Source organism: Lithobates pipiens, unplaced genomic scaffold (genome assembly GCF_037356315.1).
Source record: "Lithobates pipiens isolate NorthernLeopardFrog02 unplaced genomic scaffold, aLitPip1_a1.2 Scaffold_28, whole genome shotgun sequence".
NCBI lineage: Eukaryota > Metazoa > Chordata > Amphibia > Anura > Ranidae > Lithobates > Lithobates pipiens.
The window spans coordinates 177,388,820-177,412,594 of NW_027507789.1; the positions used below are offsets into that span (position 1 = coordinate 177,388,820).

General features: G+C 42.3%; 1 protein-coding gene across 4 annotated transcripts in view; it reads right to left on the minus strand.

Moving 5' to 3' along the window:
- B4GALNT2 (beta-1,4-N-acetyl-galactosaminyltransferase 2 (SID blood group)) overlaps positions 1–23,775 on the minus strand; it is a 112,816-nt gene that overhangs the window by 41,900 nt on the left and 47,141 nt on the right. For all 4 annotated transcript variants that reach the window (XM_077459978.1, XM_077459979.1, XM_077459976.1 and 1 more), the window contains exons 5-9: positions 21,213–21,408; positions 17,486–17,572; positions 10,127–10,314; positions 3,275–3,415; positions 204–426 (exon numbers count right to left, since the gene is read on the minus strand). In XM_077459978.1, coding sequence (XP_077316104.1) covers positions 204–426; positions 3,275–3,415; positions 10,127–10,314; positions 17,486–17,572; positions 21,213–21,408 — 835 coding nt within the window. The remainder of the gene's footprint in view (positions 1–203; positions 427–3,274; positions 3,416–10,126; positions 10,315–17,485; positions 17,573–21,212; positions 21,409–23,775) is intronic.

The following is a 23,775-nucleotide window of genomic DNA, read 5'->3' on the forward strand; positions in this document are numbered from 1 at the left end:
AAACCCCAGGGTTCCACGGAACCCTGGTTGAGAATCACTGTCCTAGAGTTTAAAATTTGGTTTTCCAGCAATGTTGGTTGCTTAAAATGGATTGCCACAGGCAACATACTGTAACTGCAGACCTCCGATGGAACATATTTTAAACCAAGATCTATACGTTCATCGCTTATACATATAAAGAGGATGGAAAACACTATAAATACCTGTATGTGCTACTCGGTTCAGCTTTGGATCAAATCCAACGCCTAGAACTCTCTCTGTATGGGCCAAGAAGAAGTTCACTACTCCCGAACATAGCACACAATTAGGAAAGCCTTCAATTTGATGGTATGCACCTTTTTCCCAATGTAGACAATCGCCTTCATCATCGCCTTCTTCCAAGAGGAGTGTAATACTGAAATGGTTACCTGCTACATTACCACCTACCTGTAACAAACATAAATTCACTATTTTAAATTACATTGAAGACTGGTACACAGTTGTAGTCCTGAACTTGAAGTGAATAAAAGGGATTTTCTAAGCAGAATTAAAAAAATGTTGACTAACCCAGATGAGGAGGGGACTGCTGGGTACAGTACAGGGATCCTATACTAAAGATACCTTGGTAAGAACCTCTTACTCTAGTGAAAATATACTGCATCCAATCAACCATGAAGCAGACTCTTGCAAAATGTTGCAACTTCCAGGAAATATTTTGGTTTGATTTACTAAAACATCAGCTTCCAGTTTTTTTTTTTTTGTAAAGCTTAATTGAACAAGCTGAAGTAAGTAGCTGAATGGTTACTGTGCACAGCTGCACCAGATTTGGCTCCATTCATATCTGAGCGTATCGATTTTTCCGGCATTTTTCTAAGCTTTTTTGCAGCTTTTTTACAAGCTTTATGGCAGAATGGCACCGCTTCGCAAAATGACATACCCATGCGTTGTTAGCGCCCGCAGGCAGGGGTCGCGTGCGCCCCCGCCAATCGGATTCATTGCAGAACCGATCAGTCTTCAGGTCCAGGCCAATGATTTCTGGCATGGACCTGCTGATCGGTTCTGACTAATGAAATGCCAACACAGGCAGATGAAGTGATGTCACCTCCCCCCGTGGAATCCTTTTCCAGAGCGAGAAGAGAGGACATCCAAACATGACTTGCACCAACACTACACTGACACAGTACACGTAGGCATACATTTAATCCCCCGATCGCCCCCCCCCCCAGTTAACTCCTTCACTCCCTGTCATTGTGTCACCAATTGCAGTTTTCAGATTTTCACTGATCACTGCATTGGTGTCACTTGTGACACTAATCAGTGTTAGGGCAGTTAGTATTAGGCACAGGTAGTTTTAGGGTAACCCCCATTAACCCACTAATAAAGGTTTAACCCTTTGATCACCCCCAGTTAACCCTTTCACCCCCTGTCACCAGTGTCACTAGTAGATCTATTTTCGGATTGCCGTATTAGTGTCACGGGTGATGCTAGTTAGCCAGTTAGTTGGTTAGTTTCACTGTCAGGTTTTTATAGTGTCAGGGTACTCCCATATATTACCTAATAAAGGTTTTAACCCCCTGATTGCCCCCTAGTTAACCCTTTCACCCTCTGTCACCAGCGATCACTGTATTAAGGTCACGGGTGAAGCTGGTTGGTTTGTTCTTTATAGCGTCAGGGTACCCGCCGTATATTACCTAATAAAGGTTTAACCCCCTGATCACCCGGTGGGTGACATCAGTTAGGTTTTAGCCACAGTTAAAAAAAAACCATGCATGTATGCCCATCATTAGAAGTGGGTGGATGCAGGCCGGTATTCTAATGGTGGGCATACTCACTAATCAATCTTTTTTTCAGCCCACAGGCTGCATGAAAAAAAACCACATTACAATATATGCCCAACAAGGACCAGCAACGTACTGGTATGTTGCTGGACTTTGAGTGGTTATACCAGAATGATGTCTGCAGGTTTAGGTATCATCTTGGTATCGTTCTTTTCAGCCAGTGGTCAGTTTTCATGTAAAAGCAATCTTAGAGGCTAATTAGCCGCTAGACTGCTTTTACAAGCAGTGAGAGGGAACATTCCTCCCGCCAGCCCCCCCCCCCTCCAACGCCGCCTTCCATGGTTTTCTCTGGCTTTTTTGTCCCACCAGGGAACCTGAGAATGCAGCCCATGGTTCTGCCAGCTGACCATAGACCTGTTTGAAGACCAGAATGGCTCCAATCATTTCTATGGCCTAAGAAAATGTGTGCTTCATTTAAAGTCCTACCCTCTTGCTCCTAATTTTAACAATATAATTGTCAGGGATGGAGGCACATGACCTTACCAGGCCATGGCCTCATTTAAAGTACCAATATTTCCCCTCCCCTTTTCCCCAATTTTTGCTTCAACAGGGATAGAAGCATGTGGTTGCAATTACTGTATTTATTGGCATATAACACACACTTTTTCACCCTGAAAATCTGGTGCAAATAGTGTGTGTGTGTTATACGCTGATACTGCAATTTGGGCTGCCTAGCGCCATCAGATTACATACAGCGAGAATCTCCTGTTTACTCAGCAGCCTCTGTAAGTCCCATCTCCTGGGTCGGCATTGGACCAGTGTTCTGTCTATCATAGAAGCCGGTCCAGGAGGCGGGACTTTGTATTAAAGAGGCTGCTGAGTAAACAGGAGATTCTCGCTGTATGTAATCTGATGGCACTTGTTTCATTTCTAGGAGCGCTTTGCTAGCAGAAAAATCGCTGACGGCTCCTACAAGCTCTTAAAAGCTGCCAACCCCTGCTAAGCACCACTTAGCGGTGGTCCGTGATGTCCTTAACAACCAGTGAATAGCTGGTTGTTAAGGAGCAGGTTGGCAAGCCTGCTCCTTGTCAACGGATGACTCATGAGATGTCATCGTGGTTCCCTGCTGAAGGTTGAATATAAACAAAGCAATTGTTAGCAATAGCAATTGAGAAAAAAACAGCGTGGGGTCCCCTTCCCTAATCCATACCAGTCTTTGTCTGGTATGGATTTTGAAGGGAACCCAACACCAATTTTTTTTTTTAAAAGGGCGTGGACATCGGTCAGCGACTCAGTTTCTTTTTTGTTGTCCGTGTTTTGTTAGAGAGATTTACCTTCACTTCCCCAGTTGACTTGATTTAACGGGGGTTCTAATCAATCCCCACTCTACTCAAAACTTATAAAAGGTTTGGCTATATATACACGTTAAGTCTGTATTCCAAGTACTCTAAAGCAACCCTATACAGTATCTATGTGATTGAGGTATCCAGTAAGAGAAAAGTAGAAGCAGATCTCACCACATCCAAGTCGGTTCCTTCCAATACATCCACTAGTTTTTCTATTTTTGTTTCCTCTGTAAACACAAAGTCATCATCCACCCAGAGGAAATATTTGGTAGTTACTTGGGATACAGCAAGATTCCTGCCCGCAAACCATCCCTGGAAAAACAAAGCACGTTTATTGCATACCTCCCAACTTTTGAACTTGAGAATGAGGGATAGTGACCAGCGGCGCGTTATATGTGCCGCAGCAAAAAGCGGGTGTGGCCTAACATGATCGGGGGAGTAGCTTAAGGGTCATGGTTAACAGCTTGCCGACCAGCCGCCACAGTTTTACTGCAGTAAAATGACTCGGCTGCGTGAATCGCCATTATGTTACTTTGCTTCTTATTGCGCCAACTAGGGGCACGTGCGGCCGCTGCTTGCCCCTGGAGCCGATGCGAGTGCCCAGAGGTCGCAATGACCGCCAGGCTCCTGCAATCACTCATGACACAGCGAGAACCAGGATCTCTGTGTATAAACACAGAGATCCTGGTTCTCTGAGGTTAGAAAAGACAGATTGTATGTTCATACAAAGTATGAACACCGATCTATCTCTTCTCCCCTCAGAGAACAAAGTATGTCCCATCCCCCCTTCAGTTAGAACAGGTAGCAGGGGACACAGTCAACCCCTTGATCGCCCCCTAGTGTTAACATTTTTACAGTAATCAATGCATTTTTATAGCACTGATCGCTGTAAAAAAAATGCCAATGGTCCAAAAAATTTGTCAAAAGTGTCCAATCTGTCCGCCATAATGTTGCAGTCCCGATAAAAATCGCTGATCAACGCCATTACTAGTAAAAAAAAATAATAATAATAAAAATACCATAAATCTTTCCCCTATTTTGTAGATGCTATAACTTTTGCGCAAACCAATCAATATACACTTATTGCAATTTTTATTACCAAAAATATGTAGAAGAATGCATATTGGCCTAAGTTGAGGAAAAAATTAGCTTTTTTCAAAAGAAATTGTCGCTTTTTTTTGTTTATAGCGCAAAAAAAACCGCAGAGATGATCAAATACCACCAAAAGAAAGCTCTGTTTGTGGCGAAAAAAAAGGACATTGATTTTGTTTGGGTGCAGTGTCGCACGACTGCGCAAATGTCAGTTGAAGCGGCGCAGTGCGGAATCTCAAAAAATGGCCTGGTCATTTAGCAGCCAAATCTTCCGGGGCTGAAGTGGTTAAACAAAACCTGGGCTTCCTCGTACCTATAAAATATGCTTTGATTGCTTTGCCACAAGCTGGAGTCTCAGTGATACATATAAATTTCAACACAATCATTTAGAAAATGACTTCTAAAACATCTGGTTTTGTACACACTGAAAATAGACAGAGAGCTCAAATAGACAATTATAAAGAACCCGGGATGGAGCCAAAATATAAGTACTGCACTACATGGAGCACATAGTAGTAAATATAGACCTAAAAGTGGAGTGGCTTAAAGAAGGACGGTTAGCCTTGTTGCTGTATAAAGTGCAACATTGCTTGAAGGAAATCATATTTCAAATATCAGAAATCTGGAGTATAACACCTAGGGTTCATTCACACTAGTGGTTGTAAGGCTGGTAAAACCCCGGCTCAACCACAGGGTTTTACCGTCTCCCGAAATGCTCCCTCTTTAGCTGCAGAGGCAGCAGCCAGGGGTGTACAAAAGGACTATTTCTTCAAATCGTACCACATCAAACCGTATAATATAGCAGTACCATGTGGTTTGGTGGCCGCAAACACGCTGCCATTAACGATTAATGGCACTTACATGCATCTCACAAGGGTAGCATGGTTGCATGCAGTGTGGGAAATGCACACGGAATGCCCCCTTCCCGCATTGTGTTCCAGTGTGAACCAACCCTTAGGGAGAGAGATTTGAGAGAGGGAAGGATCACTGTGTTACATGGAAGAAAGGAAGGAGGGATCACTTTGGTACATGGAAGGCAGCAATGATCCCTATGGTACATGGAAGAAAGAAAGGAATGATCACTGGTACATGCATGGGCGTCTGCAGGAGGGGCAAGGGGGGGTCATGTGCCCCCCCCCCCCCCATGGAATTGTCAAGATGTTGCAGCAACCAGCAGGGTCTGCCGCAGGCAGCGCCACACTGCAGACTTTTGCTGGCTGCTCTCTGCGTCTCTGAGACATCTATCATCTGACGTTTCCCCCCTCACCCTGATCATCCAATGTGATGCTACATCTGTTGTGGCTATATTTTGTTCTTGATGAAAACAACCTATACAGTGACAGTATGAAGATCAAAATGTGACCACAACAGATGTATTGCAATGTAAAAAGATGTACATTCTCTAGGCTATGAGGGCATGGTACGTAGCCGCCTGAGTAACTTCCAATACAAAGTGAAGATGAATTGTCTTTTGTAGAACACACATATATCTTTCAAGTGGAAAGATTTTCATGAGATTGTAGAAAAAGGGGCAGAGCATGGGTGGCCTTGAAATAATGCCCCCCCCCCTGGAAAAAGTACTGCGGACGCCCATGGGTACATGGAAGGCAGGAAGAAAGGCTCACTATGGCACATGGAAGGCAGGAAGAAAGGCTCACTATGGCACATGGAAGGCAGGAAGAATGGATCACTATGGTAAATGGAAGGCGCATGGAAGGCGCATGGAAGACAGGATTCAAATTTTAGCAGGGAAGCCCATTGACAGCTGATGTCTCATCGGGTGTTTAGGACATTGCAGCCGGCTTCCCAGCCCCGCTCCTTAACAATGGGCATATACTGCGCCAATCAGGTCACAGAATGCACTGTGCATCGCTCAGCGGTGAACACCCTGCAAATTTGGGTATTCGTTGAACGGCCGAACAGGCAAATGTTCGGTCATTTCTAGTTTAGTGCTAAAATTGGTTTCTGCTATGAATTCATTTTATCATTAAATTAACTTGGACTCTTGAGTGTTTGCTTGCCACTCTGATTGGATATTGGATATAGATACAGTGCCTTGAAAAAGTATTCATATCCCTTGACATTTTCCACATTTGGCCATGTTACAACCAAAAACGTAAATGTTTTTTTATTGGGATTTTATGTGATCAACCAAACCAACACAAAGTTGCACATAATTGTGAAGTGGAAGGAGAAATACTAAATGTTTTTCAAAATATTTTTATACAAATAAATGTGGAAAGTGTGGTGTGCATTTGTATTCAGCCCCCCTGAATCAATACTTTGTAGAACCACCTTTCGCTGCAATTACAGCTGCAAGTCTTTTTGGGGATGTCTCTACCAGCTTTGCCCATCTAGAGAGATTGACATGTTTGCCCATTCTTCTTTGCAAAATAGCTCAAGATCTGTCAGATTGGATGGAGAGCGTCTGTGAATAGCAATTTTCAAGTCTTGCCACAGATTCTCATTTGGATTTAGGTCTGGACTTTGAGCCATTCTAACACATGAATATGCTTTGATCTAAACTATTCCATTATAGCTCTGGCTGCATGTTTAAGGTCGTTGTCCTGCTGGAATGTGAACCTCCACCCCAGTCTCAAGTTTTTTGCAGACTATAACAGGTTTTCTTCTAATGCCGTCTACACGCGACCGGACTTTCTGGCAGACTAGGTCCGACTGACTTTCCGAACAAACGGACTTGACCACACACAATCACACCAAAGTCTGTTAGATTCGACCGTGATGACGTATGACTGGACTAGAATAAGGAAGTTCATAGCCAGTAGCCTATAGCTGCCCTAGCGTCGGTTTTCGTCCGTCGGACTAGCATACAGACAAACAGATTTTTCGACCGAACTTGAGTCCATCGGAAAGATTTGAAACATGTTCTAAATCGAAAGTCTGTCTGATTTTTTGACAGCAAAGGTCCGATGAAGCCCACACACAGTCGAATTGTCCAATGGACCTTTGCTGTTGAAAAGTCCGGCCGTGTGTACAAGGCATAAGATTGCTCTGTTTTTGGCTCCATCCAACTTCCCATCAGCTCTGACCAGCTTCCCTGTTCCTGCTAATGAAAAGCATCCCCACAGAATAATGCTGCCCCCACAATGTTTCACGGTGGGGATAGTGTGTTCAGGATGATGTGCAGTGTTAGTTTTCCGCCGCACATAGCGTTTTGCTTTTAGGCCAAAAAGTAACATTTTGCTCTCATCTGACCAGAGCACCTTCTTCCACATTTACTATGTCCACCACATGACTTCTGACAAACTGCAAACAGGACTTTTTATGTCTTTCTTTCAACAATGGCTTTCTTCTTGCCACTCTTCCATAAAGGCCAGATTTGTGGAGTGGACGACTAATAGTTGCCATGTGGACAGATTCTGCCTCCTACCTAAGCTATGGATCTCTGCAGTTCCTCCAGACTTACCGTGGGCCTCTTGGCTGCTTCTCCGATTAATGCTCTCCTTACCTGGCCTGTCAGTTTAGGTGGACAGCCATGTCTTGGTGGGTGTGTAGTTGTGCCATACTCTTTGCATTTTCGGATGATGGATTGAACAGTGCTGAGTGGGATGTTCAAAGCTTGGGATATTTTTTTTTTTATAACCTAATCCTGCTATAAACTTCTCCACAACTTTATCCCTGACCTGTCAGGTGTGTTCCTTGGACTTCATGATGCTATTTGTTCGCTAAGGTTCTCTAACAAACCTCTGAGGGCTTCACAGAACAACTGCATTTATACTGAGATTAAATTACACACAGGTGGACACTATTTACTAATTAGGTAACTTCTGAAGGCAATTGGTTCCACTAGATTTTAGTTTGGGGTATTGGTGTAAAGGGGGCTAAATCCAAATGCATGGCGCATTTTTTTTTTTATATTCATTTGTAAAAAAATGTTGAAACATTTTTATACCACCTCACAATTATGTGCCACTTTTTGTTGGTCTATCACACAAAATCCCAATAAAACACATTTATGTTTTTGGTTATAACATGACAAAATGTGGTAAATTTCAAAGGGTATGAATACTTTTTCAAGGCACTGTAATTCTCGTGGCATGGAGAAGAGGTTTTTCTTTTCAGTCTGTGACCCAGCTGGTGGGATTTTCCCTCATATCCTCTCTCTGTGATACCTCTACAAGAAATTGGACAAGGTATATGAGGTGCGTCTAAAAAGTCACCAGGACAAGGTATATGAGGTGCATCTAAAAAGTTACCAGGACAAGGTATAGGAGGTGCGTCTAAAAAGTTACCAGGACAAGGTATAGGAGGTGCGTCTAAAAAGTTACCAGGACAAGGTATAGGAGGTGCGTCTAAAAAGTTACCAGGACAAGGTATATGAGGTGCGTCTAAAAAGTTACCAGGACAAGGTATATGAGGTGCGTCTAAAAAGTTACCAGGACAAGGTATAGGAGGTGCGTCTAAAAAGTTACCAGGACAAGGTATAGGAGGTGCGTCTAAAAAGTTACCAGGACAAGGTATAGGAGGTGCGTCTAAAAAGTTACCAGGACAAGGTATAGGAGGTGCGTCTAAAAAGTTACCAGGACAAGGTATATGAGGTGTGTCTAAAAAGTTACCAGGACAAGGTATAGGAGGTGCGTCTAAAAAGTTACCAGGACAAGGTATATGAGGTGCGTCTAAAAAGTTACCAGGACAAGGTATAGGAGGTGCGTCTAAAAAGTTACCAGGACAAGGTATAGGAGGTGCGTCTAAAAAGTTACCAGGACAAGGTATATGAGGTGCGTCTAAAAAGTTACCAGGACAAGGTATAGGAGGTGCGTCTAAAAAGTTACCAGGACAAGGTATAGGAGGTGCGTCTAAAAAGTTACCAGGACAAGGTATAGGAGGTGCATCTAAAAAGTTACCAGGACAAGGTATAGGAGGTGCGTCTAAAAAGTTACCAGGACAAGGTATATGAGGTGCGTCTAAAAAGTTACCAGGACAAGGTATAGGAGGTGCGTCTAAAAAGTTACCAGGACAAGGTATATGAGGCGCGTCTAAAAAGTTCAGTGAAAGGTCCAATATCTCAATGGCAACATAGGCCAGGTACGCACATGCACACAACTAGAAGCATCACCTAGTGTGGAGTACACCTGACCGTCAGGGTAAACCTGCTGTGTAGTCAGTGTGAGATGTAGTGCAATGAGTGAACATCAAATTCTGCAACAAATTGGTGAAATCAACATGATGATGCATGAAATATTGGTGCAAGTATACTGGACAGAAACCATGAGCAGAAATTTGTTTGCATCATGGTTCAAATGCTTTCGAGCCGGGAAGGAAACAACTGCCATTGACAATTAGAATCTTAGACATGATCGGGTAAGTGTGACAAATGCTGACAGGAGATCGGGGACTGACCCTATGATTGATGGCGAAGGAATTGGGCATTAGCAAGGACACGGTGTGCACCATTGTCCGCAAAGATTTGGGTAAGCAGAAGATCTGCTCCCGGTTTGTGCCGCACAAGCTGACAGACGAACAGAAAGCAAAAGGTATTGAAATCTATAGAGATTTAATTACCATGTGTGACCAGGATCCATTCTTTCTGTCAACCATCGTCACCTGGTGCTACCAGTTTGATCCATATCTGTTCTCGATCATCCACTGTACTCCCCTGATTTGGCATCAAGAAAGGCGCACGTTCTGCAGACGTGGCGGCATTGCAAGATTGTGTGACAGCGGTTCTGCGATCGATTCCTCAAGAGGCCTTTGCTGACAGTTTCCAGAAGCTTTATGAAAGTTGCCAAATGTGTTTTGTGAAGGATGGCGATTATTTTGAAGGCCAATAAAGGTAATTTGTTTGGTATCAGAAAACAAACAAAACAGAAGATACGTTCACCAAACCTTTTAGGCACACCTCATATAACAAACACTCTTTCTCGGTTTTGCTATTTTGTCACAAAGTCATAGAGATGGAATAGACTTTACCTTAGCAAATGGCATAAAGTACTGTTCTACATTTGGATCTTCAATTTTTTCAAGCTCGTCATTGTCATCCGCCACGATGACCTTCATATCGGGGTAAAACAGACGTATACTTCTTATCAACTCTCGTAACTTATCATAGCGCAGAAAGGTCTTTGTGGCTATTGTCACCAAGGAGCTAATATTTCCATCTACAAATAAAATATACAATACATGAGATACCTGCAAAGTTCCATCAATACATTCTGCATATCATCATTTTTGGTTTGTCCTGTCTGGAGTCAAGAAGGAGAAAGCCTATTCAGACTTCTCTTTGACAGATCACAGATGACTCTAATGCCCTGTACACACGATCGGAATTTTGGTCGGAAAAAGCTCTGATGGTTTCCCTGACTGAATTCCGACAGGATTTCGCTCGATTGCATACACACGGTTACTCCAAATTCCGACCGCCAAGAACACGGTGACGTACAATACGTACGATTGGACTAGAAAAAGGAAGTTCAATACCTAGTAGCTAATAGCTTCCATCTCGTAGTTGAATCTGAGCATGTGTGAGTTTTTGCGCGTCGGAAAACACATGATCGGAATTTCCTAAAGAAAGTTGGAAAATTGAGAACTTGCTATCAATTTTTTGCTGGCGCAAATTCAGACAGCTAAATTCCGATGGAGCATACACACTGTCACATTTTCCGATGAAAAGCTCTCATCTGTCTTTTTCTGGCCAGAATTCCGATCCTGTGTACGCGGCATTATGGGAATATTTGATCAAAGGCTCTTCAACACCCTATTTCTGCGTGAACATAGCCTAAGTACATTGAGATGAGCATGAACTCATGTGTCACTCAGCCTACACACAAAGCAAGCATATAGACAGGCATGTACTGGCCATCGGGACTACCGGGAGTTTCCCGGTGGGCCGATGGCTCAGTGGGCCACTCTGATGTAAGGGGACTGCTGATGGGCCACTCTGATGTAAGGGGGTGCTGATGGGACACTCTGATATAAGGGGGTGCTGATGGGACACTCTGATATAAGGGGGTGCTGATGGGACACTCTGTTGTAAGGAGGCTGGTGATGGGACACTCTGATGTAAGGGGGTGCTGATGGCACACTCTGTTGTAAGGAGGCTGGTGATGGGACACTCTGATGTAAGGGGGTGCTGATGGGACACTGATGTAAGGGGGTGCTGATGGGACACTCTGATGTAAGGGGGTGCTGATGGGACACTCTGTTGTAAGGAGGCTGGTGATGGGACACTCTGATGTAAGGGGGTGCTGATGGGACACTGATGTAAGGGGGTGCTGATGGGACACTCTGATGTAAGGGGGTGCTGATGGGACACTCTGTTGTAAGGAGGCTGGTGATGGGACACTCTGATATAAGGGGGTGCTGATGGGACACGGATATAAGGGGGTGCTGATGGGACACTGATGTAAGGGGGTGCTGATGAGACACTCTGTTGTAAGGGGGCTGGTGATGGGCCACTCTGATGTAAGGAGACTGGTGATGGGACACTCTGATATAAGGGGGTGCTGATGGGACACTCTGATATAAGGGGGTGCTGATGGGACACTCTGATATAAGGGGGTGCTGATGGGACACTCTGATGTAAGGGGGTGCTGATGGGACACTCTGATGTAAAGGGGTTCTGATGAGACACTCTGATATAAGGGGGTGCTGATGGGACACTCTGATATAAGGGGGTGCTGATGGGACACTCTGATATAAGGGGGTGCTGATGGGACACTGATGTAAGGGGGTGCTAATGGGACACTCTGATGTAAGGGGGCTGGTGATGGGCCACTCTGAGGTAAGGAGGCTGGTGATGGGACACTCTGATGTTAGGTGGTGCTGATGGGACACTCTGATGTAAGGGGGTGCTGATGGGACACTCTGATGTAAAGGGGTTCTGATGAGACACTCTGATATAAGGGGGTGCTGATGGGACACTCAAAATGTAAGTGGGCCGATCTGGATGAAGTCCAGGGCCAAATTTCTGCCCCAGTCCAGCCCTGCATATAGATATACGTATCTACTAATTTCTGTCGCCTACTACTTGTCTATTTATTATTAGTTCTATCAGCTCTATCAGCCCATGTTTTTATCTGAGAATGATAGAATTCAACATTTAATATATTTTTTGGCTTATTGTCTCTTCTTTGGTGTAAAGCCGTTCTAAACAATCTTCTTCTGTCAGCTTCAAATGCGCCATCTAGTGGAAAAATATCAGAGAACAATTATCAGTTCTGAATGCAGTTCTGCATTTCAGCATACTATATTTAGATGACTTAACCACTTGACCTCCAGGAGATTTACTCCCCTTCATGACCAGGCCATTTTTTGCGTTACGGCACTGACAATTGCGCAGTTGTGTGTTGCTGTACCCAAATAAAATTTGGGTACAGCAGACCCCCACAAATAGAGCTTTTTGTGGCTATTTGTGGGAAAAAAAGTGTCAAATGTCAGTTAAATCAACGCAGTGCCATATCGCAAAAAATGGCCTGGTCATTGAGCAGCCAAATCTTCCAAGGCTGAAGTGGTTAAAGCACTTATCTAGTAAATTGGGAATCCTGAGTTTGCTCTCAGCAGTGCTTTTTCTTTTACAAAATAGTGATCTGACTTCTGCGCTACAATGAGTCTATATGAAGTTGCTGCTTTACATGAATGGTGTTCCCACATGAGCTATGTATAAGATGTGCAGTTTGTTTCGATTTAAAAAAAGTAACGAATTTAAATGAATCCAAAAAACAGAAAATAAAATTTGGACAAAATTCTAATTTGAATCGTTTTTGAATAGTTTTTGAATTCGAATAATATTAGAATTGGAATAGTTTTCCAATTTCCAAAGAGAATAAAATAGAATAGAAAAGAGTAGAATAGACTAGAAAATAATATTACAGAAAATAAAGGAATAGACTATAATAGAGTAAAACAAAACAAAATAGAATAGAAAATAAAAGAACAGAATAGACTAGAATATAATAGAAACAAATAGAATAGAATAACATAGAAAGAATATAACCATCTTCTGAAATTCGAATTTCAAATAGAATAAATTTGAATTTGAATATATAAGAAAAGAATAGAATAGAAAAAAAGAATAGAATAGACTATAATAGAATGGAAAATGATATTATTAACAAAAAAATAGAATAGAATAGATTAGAATAGAAAGAATATAACCATTTCCCAAAATCCAAATACAATCAATTCAAATTTGAATAGAATACAAAAGAATAGATTAGAATAGAATAGAAAATAGAATAGTATAGAAAAAAAAAAATTCCCCAAAAACTTGTTCGAAAAATTTCTGTGCAAACACCGTGCGAGATAAAAAGTTGCAACTTCCACCACTGTATTCTCTAGGGTCTTTGCTAAAAAAAATATAATGTTTGGGGGTTCTATGTCATTTTATAGCAAAAAAATTATGATTTTTACATGTAGGAGAGAAATGTCAGAATTGGCTTGGATGGGAAGTGGTTAAGTGCATTTGCTCTAGATCTGAGGGGAAGCACTGAAATGAGGGAAAGTTCTGCTGATTTCTATCATCCAATCATGGTCAAACAAAAATGCTGTTTTTTTATTTTCCTTGCATGTGATTGGGTATTCTTTGCAAACTGAAGTTTTACCTCATTTACTAAGCTCTGGATCAACTGCACCGTATCTTTGCCTTTAGTAAATCAACCCCAATGTGTGATAGGTTGCCATGGGTTGAAACACTTTGCTGATCCCCACTGGCCTTTTTCACCACCACATATAAACAGAATTGTTTATGCTGCCTAGATACACGCCCCTTGTGTAAGTGCCGCTGAGGGGTAAGGAATGCCCTGGCAGCAGATGATTGGCCTGTACAGGGGACAGCTTCCTGGTGGGCTTGCATATGTGGGTTCCGATCCTAGCTCAAACACCCAAGCTCATCACCATAGCGCCTAACTGTCCCTGATTTGGAACAAAGTCCCTCTGTCCCTCTTTTCACCTCATTTGTCCTTCATTTTGATCTGATCTATATCGTTTTTTATCTTTCAAAAGGTATTTCCCAGTGCTTAACCTTTCATCCAATTTCTAAATTGCTGCATTTGTATATTTCAAAAGCCAATATAATGGAATAGCAGTGATATAAAAAAAAGTACTTTGTGGGTTTATCTTATATTTTTTTGTATAATGCTCCTTTATGGGGGCATGTCCTATGCCTACATACTTTTGCTAATAGGTGTCCCTCATTTCCATTTCAAAAAGTTGGGAGGTATGTCATCACTGCTGTCCATTCAGCTAAATTTTGTAAGTGTCTCCCTCTAGTGGTGACTGGAGATAAGATAATGAGGTTGTGTGTGATAACTGCATACATGGTTTAGCTAATCTGTATCTGATAGTAAAAGCAGTATGTGTGGTCGATGTCTATGGTGGTGCAGCCTGAATGGAAGTTTGCTAGAGTATAGTATGGTTAGGTTTAGGTTTGGAAGCGCATTGTTCCTCACAAGCCTTTACGTTGTCGGTGGTGGCGGCTTGCATATTAGTGTGTGTTTGTTGTTATCAGCCACTACTTGTGTCCGGATTGGGGAACACTGGGGCTCTCATGATATCTGGGCAGTGGTATCCAAGGTAGGGTTGCCACTGTTTCTTCAAGTCAAACCCGACCACTCTAGTGGCCTGGGACACCTTTGGGTGCCCCCCAAGGAGACTAGTAATGCAGTGTGTGTGGCCAAATTGCTCTTGCTGACATCATCACTCTGCCCCCAGACAGCTATCTGCAGCTCCTGGAAGGTAACAGATTTGTGGTTGACTATCTTGGTTACTTGGGGACCACAGCCTGGTCTGTTTGGGTTTGGAATCATGTGTCTGGGTTTCAGGCGAACACATTATTCAAAATCCGGACTGCCTGGGTGAATTCCGGAAAGGTGGCAACCCTAATCCAAGGTTGAACGACATTGTTCAGCCTTTTTTTTTCTTATACACCTTTAGTACCATCCGACCTGTGAAAATGACAAGAACATGGCATCCTTTCTATTGAATTCTAAATTTCTGCATCCTGCGTTTAGATGATTTGTGATGAATTGCTATGAGTTATGTAGCACCCTCTACCAATAGGTAGGTGCTAATAATAGGATTTTTGTTAAATAGAATGTCAGCACAGATAAATTAAGGCAGGCTTATGCTGCAAGCTAGGCCTGTCTGTTTTGATCTGGGGGCAGGGGGGGATTAGTGTAGCAGTTGGTGTGACCACTAGGGATGAGCGAACAGTGAACAATTTGGGCTGTTCGTGGCAAATTCGAAAAGCCAGAACACCCTGTACAAGTCTATGGGAGAAATCTAAAGTGCTAATTTTAAAGGTTAATATGCAAGTTACTGTCCTAAAAAAGTGTTTGGGGACCTGGGTCCTGCCCCAGGGGACATGGATCAATGCAAAAAAAGTTTTAAAAACTGACGTTTTTTCAGGAACAGTGATTTTATTAATGAATAAAGTGAAACAATAAAATTGTAATATTCCTTTAAATTTCGTACCTGGGGGGTGTCTATAGTATGCCTGTGAAGGGGCGCATGTTTCCTGTGCTTAGAACTGTCCCTGCACAAAGTATCATTTCGCAAGGAAAAAAAGTATTTTAAAATCACTTTCCATTGTCGGCTCCCGTAATACAGAGAACACACAATTCATTCATTGATAAAAAATAAAAAAGCGTGGGGGTTCCCCTAAATTCAATTACCAGGCCCTCCAGGTCTGGTATGGATATTAAGGGGAACCCCGTGTCAAATTAAAAAAAAAATTGACGTGGGGGTCCCCCTAAATATCCATACCAGACCCTTTATCCGAGCGCGCAACCTGGCAGGCCGCAGGAAAAGAGGGGGGACGAGAGAGTGCCCCCCCTCCTGAACCGTACCAGGCCACATGCCCTCAACATTGGGAGGATGCTTTGGGGGTCTGTGACCCCTCAAAGCACCATGTCCCCATGTTGATGTGGACAAGGGCCTCATCCCCACAACCCTGGCCGGTGGTTGTGGGGGTCTGCAGGCGGGGGGCTTATCAGAATCTGGAAGCCCCCTTTAACAAGGGGACCCCAAGATCCTGGCCCCCCCCTGTTTGAAATGGTAAGGGCCTACCATTTCACAAAGAAAGTGTAAAAATGGTTAAATAAGACAAACACACTTTTGAAAAATTCCTTTATTAAAAATAAAAAAAGATTCCAGCAGTGGTAATCCACTCTTGCGATCCAGCGATGGATGATCATCTCTCCGGGGTCCAGCGATGGCTGATCTGATCCAGCGACGGGTGATTTTCAGTCCAGCGCTGTCCATACATGCATCCGTCTTCTGTCTCCACTGCGGAGACACTGCGGGGATCCCAGCACTGATGTTTCTTATATTAGGAGGGCAGGGCCACCCGTCACCTGACCCCGCCCCCTCTGACGCTGGTGGCGAGGGAAGCCATGGGGTTCCCTAGTGACGTATGGGTGACCCCGCCCCCTCTGATGTAACGCCTGAGGCCACAGGGTTTGAAAGCTGGACTAGCTGGGAACAGTAGTCAACTGCTCAACATTTGCTTTTAAACTACTAGGCCTCTGGGGTGAGGTGCTGCAGGCCTCTAGCCTAGTAGCAGCAAGCAACTAGAGCCAGCTTGAGGAACTATTCAGAGTGGGTCCTTCTTCCTTACAGAAGAAGAGGTGACATACTTTGACAACTACAGGATGAGTTTGTGCAGGAGCAGTAGGTTTCTGGGAAGATCACCCTAACGTTATGCAGAGTTACGCAGAGGAGGAGCAATAGTCTGCAGGGTGATGCAGGGGAAAGATCATAAACGTCAAAACATGAACATGCACATCTTTTCTTCAGGCTCAAACTATGTGCTAATCTGTAAATCTACAAGAATATGATGGCAAATTAATTATTCTATGGACATCCCATATACCCCTTTCCTCCACCAAGTTGTATCCCCCAATAAACAGAACCAAATCCAGCAAAGGACTGTTCATTGTCTCTGCAAGTGATATATGGGGATCTGGTAACGGGGTGAATTGGTGGATGTTTGTTACTAGTGGCAACTACACCACTACAGTTGCAAAACTTTGCTGATCCCTATTTGCTTTTGCAATGCAATAAATAAGCACAAGGATAACACAATGTGGATGTAACTGAATGTTAATGGTCAGGCATGAGTGCAGAAAGATAAGAATAATCAAATATTTATTCCCAGGCCTGGCCCTATTTTAGGGTCTTTTATTGATGGAGCCCAGTGGCCTTAATCAGTTTCTGATTGTAGAAGATTCTGCTCTCAAAGCATGAAAGAAGCTATTGGGCCGCAGTGCAGTCCATTTAGTAAAATTTAGTAAAATACAGCAGTAGAAATAACCTAATTGTGCCTATACTTACCCCTTCCTGGGTCATATAAGCGGGCTATTGGTGGTTGTCGAATTGAAACAGGGATATGAGCCAAGTACTGGTCCATAGAAAACTTTACTGCAATGAAGATAAAACCAAGAATGGTTAATAGAGACAGCATGACATTCAAAGTCAACAGTACAAAAAGATTAGTGAATCAATAATCATATGAAAGTGCAGAATCATAAATTGATATGATCTCAGTGTTCTGCAGCTTAACCATGTATTTGCAAATTTGTGAAAAACCCTGTTTTTAAAAGCATACTGTTAGACAAGATAATTCGGTAGGGTTGCCACATCATCCCTTTAACCCCTTCCCAACCAGCCAGTTGTACTGCGACAGGTTGGCTCCCCTGGGTGAATCAACGTAGCTGTACGTTGGTTCGCCTTTTGACCACTAGGGGGCGCGTGCCAGGCACCAGCGATCACTCCATACAGAGACAGAACGGAGATCTGTCAATGTAAACAGACAGATCTCTGTGCTGTCAGGGGTGAGGAGAGCAATCTGTTGTTCATACTAAGTATGAAAAAAGATCGTTCTCCTTACCCAGGCAGTCCTATCCCCCCACAGTTATAATCACTCCCTAGGGAACACAGTTAACCCCTTGATCACACCCCCCCCCGTGTTAACCTATTCCTTGCCAGTGACGTTTACACAGTAATCAGTGCATTTTTATAGCACTGATCGCTGTATAAATGACAATGGTCCCAAAAATCTGTCAAAGGTGTCTGCTCTGTCCACCAATATGGTGCAGTCCCGATAAAAATCGCTGATTACTGCCATTACTAGTAAAAATAATAATAATAAAAATGCCATAAATCTTTCGACTATTTTGTAGATGCTATAACTTTTGTGCAGAAAATGAGCAGAAAATGATATCACCTGTGATGTATTTCAATTCAGTTCTATGCCCTTGGAGGACCGGAGCGACCTCTGACGTCACTTCCGGTTCTCCGGCTTAAAGAGTTTTTTTATTTTTTTATTTTTAAGTGTTTTTCTTTTCTTTTTTTTTTTTTGCTTTTAAGGGTAAATGAGAGATCAGAGGTCTTTTTGACCCCAGATCTCTCAATAAAGAGGACTTGTCCTGCTTATTTCTATTACAAAAGATGCTTACATTCCTTCTAACAGGAATAAAAGTGATCAAAAAAAATAGAGGGACGGTGAAAAATAAAAAATAAAATAAATAAGAAAAAAAAATCAAAGTGCCCCATCCCTCCGTGCTCACGCTCAAAAGCAAACACATAAGTCGCACCCACGTGTTCAAACAACACATGTGAGGTATCGCCATGATCGTTAAAACAAGAGCAATATTTCTAGCACAGGATCTTCTTTGTAACTCTAAACAGGTAACCTGTAAATAAAAATTAAAAGGTCGCCTAAGAAGATTTTTAACCACTTTCAGACCGGACCATTTTGCAGGCCAATGACCAGCCCACTTTTTGCGATTCGGAACTGCAACGTTTTAACTGACAATTGCGCGGTCGTGCAACGTGGCTCCCAAACAAAATTGACGTCTTTTTTTCCCCACAAATAGAGCTTTCTTTTGGTGGTATCTGATCACCCCTGCGTTTTTTTTGTTTTTTTTGCGCTATAAACAAAAATAGAGTGACAATTTTGAAAAAAATAAACTTTTTACATTTTGCTATAATAGATATCCCCAAAAATATATAAAAAAAAAAATTTCCCTCAGTTTAGGCCGATACGTATTCTTCTACATATTTGTGGTAAAAAAAAAAAAAAAATCACAACAAGCGATTATTGATTGGTTTGCGCAAAAGTTATAGCGTTTACAAAATAGGGAATAGTTTTATGGCATTTTTATTAATAATTTTTTTTTTACTAGTAATGGCGGCGATCAGCGATTTTTATTGTGACTACGACATTATGGCAGACACATCGGAGATTTCTGACACATTTTTGGGACCATTGTCATTTAGACCCCTTTCACACCAGGGCGTTTTGCAGGTGCTATAGCGTTAGAAATAGCGCCTGCAATCCACCCTAAAGAAGCTGCACCATTGTGTGTAGTGTGAAAGCCCGAGGGCTTTCACACTACAGTGGTGCTCTGGCAGGACGTCAGGAAAAAGTCCTGCCAGCAGCGTCTTTGGAGCGGTGAAGGAGCGGTGTTTTTACAGCTCCTCCATCGCTGCTCCCCATTGAAATCAATGGGGCAGCGCTGTAATACCGCCGGCAAAACGCTGCTATTGCGGTGTATTGCCAGCGGTTTTAACCCTTTCTCTGCCTCTTGCGGGGGGTAAAAGCGCCCCGCTAGCGGCCGAAATGCGCCACAAATCCGCCGCAAATCCAGGGGGTAAAATGCTGCTAAAAATAGCGGCGTTTTACCGCCCACGCTATGGGCGGTGTGGTGTGAAAGGGGTCTTATACAGCAATTAGTGCTATGCAAATGCACTGATTCCTGTGTAAATGACACTGGCAGTGAAGGGGTTAACCAGGGGGTGGCAGTGTAGGGGTTACGTGTTCCTAGGCTGGGCTTTGTGTTAGTGAACACTGATCTCTGCTCCAATCACATGGAACAGAGATCAGTGTCACTTTCTAGGCAAAACGGGGAGATGCGGGGAGATATACTCTGTGCGCTGTCATAAAAATCTGTGCGCTGTCATGAATGGCTCCGCAAAGAGAGAGGGACTACCATAGCGTAATACGTTCAAACGTTATCAAAATGTATTAATAAATGTTGCATTTACAATTGCGAATCAATAAAAATGCGGTTAACTGAAAATGCCGACTGGCATACACACGGAACCTGTCCAACCTGTCCAAACCCAGACGTTTTCAATGGCTTCCCCGTTGAAAACGTCTGGTTGATGACGAAACGCGTCAGGTGGAAGGCAAGTAGTGATGTCACCACGCCATCCGAGTAGGACAGGCTCCATGTGTATGCCGGCCAGCATTTTCATTTAACCGCATTTTTATTGATTCGCAATTGTAAGTGCAACTTTTATTAATACATTTTGATAACGTTTGAACGTATTACGCTATGGTAGTCCCTCTCTCTTTGCGGAGCCATTCATGACAGCGCACTGATTTTTTTTGACAGACGCAGTATATAAGTGTATCTGGCCCTGATCTGAGGTGTGGACATCTGCAAGCTTAGAGGTCCTAGGCCGGGTTTAGCCAATCGCCTTTTAAATGCTTGCTATCTGGTAAGCATAATCTACTTCTATGGTGACTGGGCACTTTTTGGATTTTATGCATGTGCACTGCAGTGTTTATTAACCAGAGACTTATATATATATTTTTATATTATCTGTGACTGTATTTTTGGCTACAATTTTCTTGGCACAGTGTATGGACTATATTTTTTATTAATTTTATAGCGCAGCTTTTTTTGATTTTATTTGTATTTTCTGTATTGCTGCTGCTTTTTTATAGTTTTCTTTTCCTTATTTTCTTATTTGCCAGCGCAGTCACACCCTTGTTTTTTCCACAAATACAGTGTGGCATGAAATATTGCAACAACTGCCATTTTATTCTCTAGAGTCTCTGCTAAATATATATATATATATATATATATATATATATATATATATATATATATATATAAATAATGTTTGGGGGTTCTAAGTAATTTTCTAGCAAAAAATACAGTTTTTATTCGTAAACAGCAAATGTCGAAAATAAGGCCTGGTCTTTAAATGGTTAATGTATCCAATCTTGTAAATGCATTTGCTTTCCAGCTTTTGGGACTTTTCATACCAATGTCCAGACTGTCAATGCTGTATACAGTACTCGTGTAAGTGGTTTCCCCCAGAATGCGATTTAGCACACTGATATCACTGGTAATCATTTCCAGACGTTTTTCTCCTCTGCCATTTATCTGAATCCCAGATGATTGAGTTGCAGATGTACTAACTTGAATGTCAAAGGTTCCAAGAGATGCCTCAAGTGCCACCTACAAGAACAGAATGCTGAATTCTAACATTTAAAGAGTTAAGCATAGAATGAGTTATATTTACTAAATGGTTACATAGATGCTACTTTAGGACATTATAACAAGTTCCTGTAACTTGCTAGACAAGTGAAAGTGCTTTCAAAAGGGGCAATAATTTAATTCCAGGGCTGACCTTTCTGGATGATGTCACTGTGCCTTCCTGCAGAGCTGGGAGCCCATTGGAAGACTGCACTCTCAAAAGGTTTCAAGCATCCAGCTATCCCAGGAGGCATCGGTGAAGCACAGTGACATCAAACGTGACTCCCAGAAGAATCGCAGTCCAGGGCTAAGATGAGTATACAAAAAAAAAGAACCGCTGCTCCAGGTGTATAAAGACAAGGCTGATTAGAGTATCTTGCAGCGTGCCCGCCTCCATAGGAAACTTGGAAAGAACAAAGAATTGGCTGCACATCCAGAACTTCCAATTGCCTTTTATTTTGTTTCACAAAGATAACACCACGCGCTTCACATATACATCTTGGTTTTAATTATTACAATGACTGAGACAACTGATAGATCTTAAATAGACTGCCCCAATAGCTACAGGTGTTCTGGGGGTGGTGATAATCAGTGATTAGAACACAGCTCGATCAATCACCAAACCTCAGCCCCAAAAAGAGCATGCGGCTACAAACTTGAGTAAAAGCTCAAACTGAAGGTCCATGTTTCTAATGCATACCAAAAGGTCCTGCATACACATAGGAACATGGACCAACAGTTGCATGTAAACATTTATAAATAAGAACGTAAACCAATAAAACATTTGAAAAAGGAGAAAAACATGAAATTAATATACATACATAAAACATGAAAAATTATATAATGATATACACATATGCACATATATCACAATAAACCAATCGTCCCATATAGACATGTATGCATGTGTTACTGAGATGAGTAATTGTCAATTTTTGAAAAATTTTCTGAGGTTAAGTTCTGGATATTGTGATTTTCGGGGGTACTTGGCATAAGAAGTATTTTCATTAAATGGGCAATCAAATTTGATGATTTGGATGTGATGTATAGACATTTAGGCTATAGTTTATAAAAACATTTGATAAAATTGTGGGATATAATCACACTGGAAGAAGGCATAATCCTTAGATAATTACATTGAACTGTGCCTCCAAATGATGGTTTACGAAATGCATAATCAGATGAGGAGGGGTATCGATTTTTTTCCAACAAGCAAGTAGAAGATTTTTCAAGTTAATTTTTAATATGTAAGATAAAATAGGGAAGATTGAAGAGAGAATATATAAAATTATATAATAAGGTCTAGGGTGTGGTGGTAGAACGTGTAATTAAGGATCTTGACAAGTTGGCCAGGGGTTTCTGGTAAAGCTAAAATTTTCCACTAAAAAAGAAAAGAGAGGAAGGCAAGAAAGCCGTTATAGTGAAAAAAACAAGAATGCAGTGCTTCCACAGTAAAAGGAAAAATGGTCAAAATGGATTTACAACTTTTGAGGTTGCAGTCACCCAGCTAGGGTGGAGAAAACCTGTCTCCATGCAGGGTCAATGTGGTCGCTCTCTATGACTTGGGCATTCTCATCCTGGGGGCTCTTTGGAGGTTCTCAGGTGGGTAAAAGAAGTGAAATAAATAAAATAAATAAAAGGGCCCTTAGGTCGGTTGATTAGCAAAGGCGCCCAATGTGGTTGTTCAAAGGCTAGGCACAAATCTGTTTTAGTAAAACATCCAATTACTTTATCCCATCATATTTGTGGCTCTAAATTGACACCACCTCAGTTCAAAGTGGTAAAATTGTTGTGTAGTATCAGCTGGTAGTGAGCACCACGGAGGAAATATTCTTTATTGATCACTAGGTGGAATATAAGGTTTATAGCTACATGTGATCCACCTAGATGACTTCACTGCCACAAACTCTACATTCCACCTAGTGGTCAATAAGCACTAATTCTTTCTACCAAATGAACTTACATTTAACGCCCCTTTCACACGATCAGGTATGCCTGTCAGTTTTTCAGGCAGACCTGATCGGACCCTCCAGTCCTTTCTATGTAGTGGAGGATGTCAGAGGACACCCGCCGCCATCTGAACTTGTCTGCCAAAAACAGATGGATGCAGAGCATCGGATGGCATCTGATGGAAATGAACAGGGGGTTCGTTTCCATCCAATTGACTGTGTCGATGTCCGCTCCGCTACCGAACCATCCACCTGCTCAGCAGGGATCAGCAGAAAGATCCCCCACTGAGCAGGCAGATTCCACTTGGCAAATGCGCCCGTGTGAAAGGGGCCTAATTTAGATGTGGTAAAGTTTATCTTAGTGTAAAAATATGGCAGAAAATTATGGGTTAAATTGGAT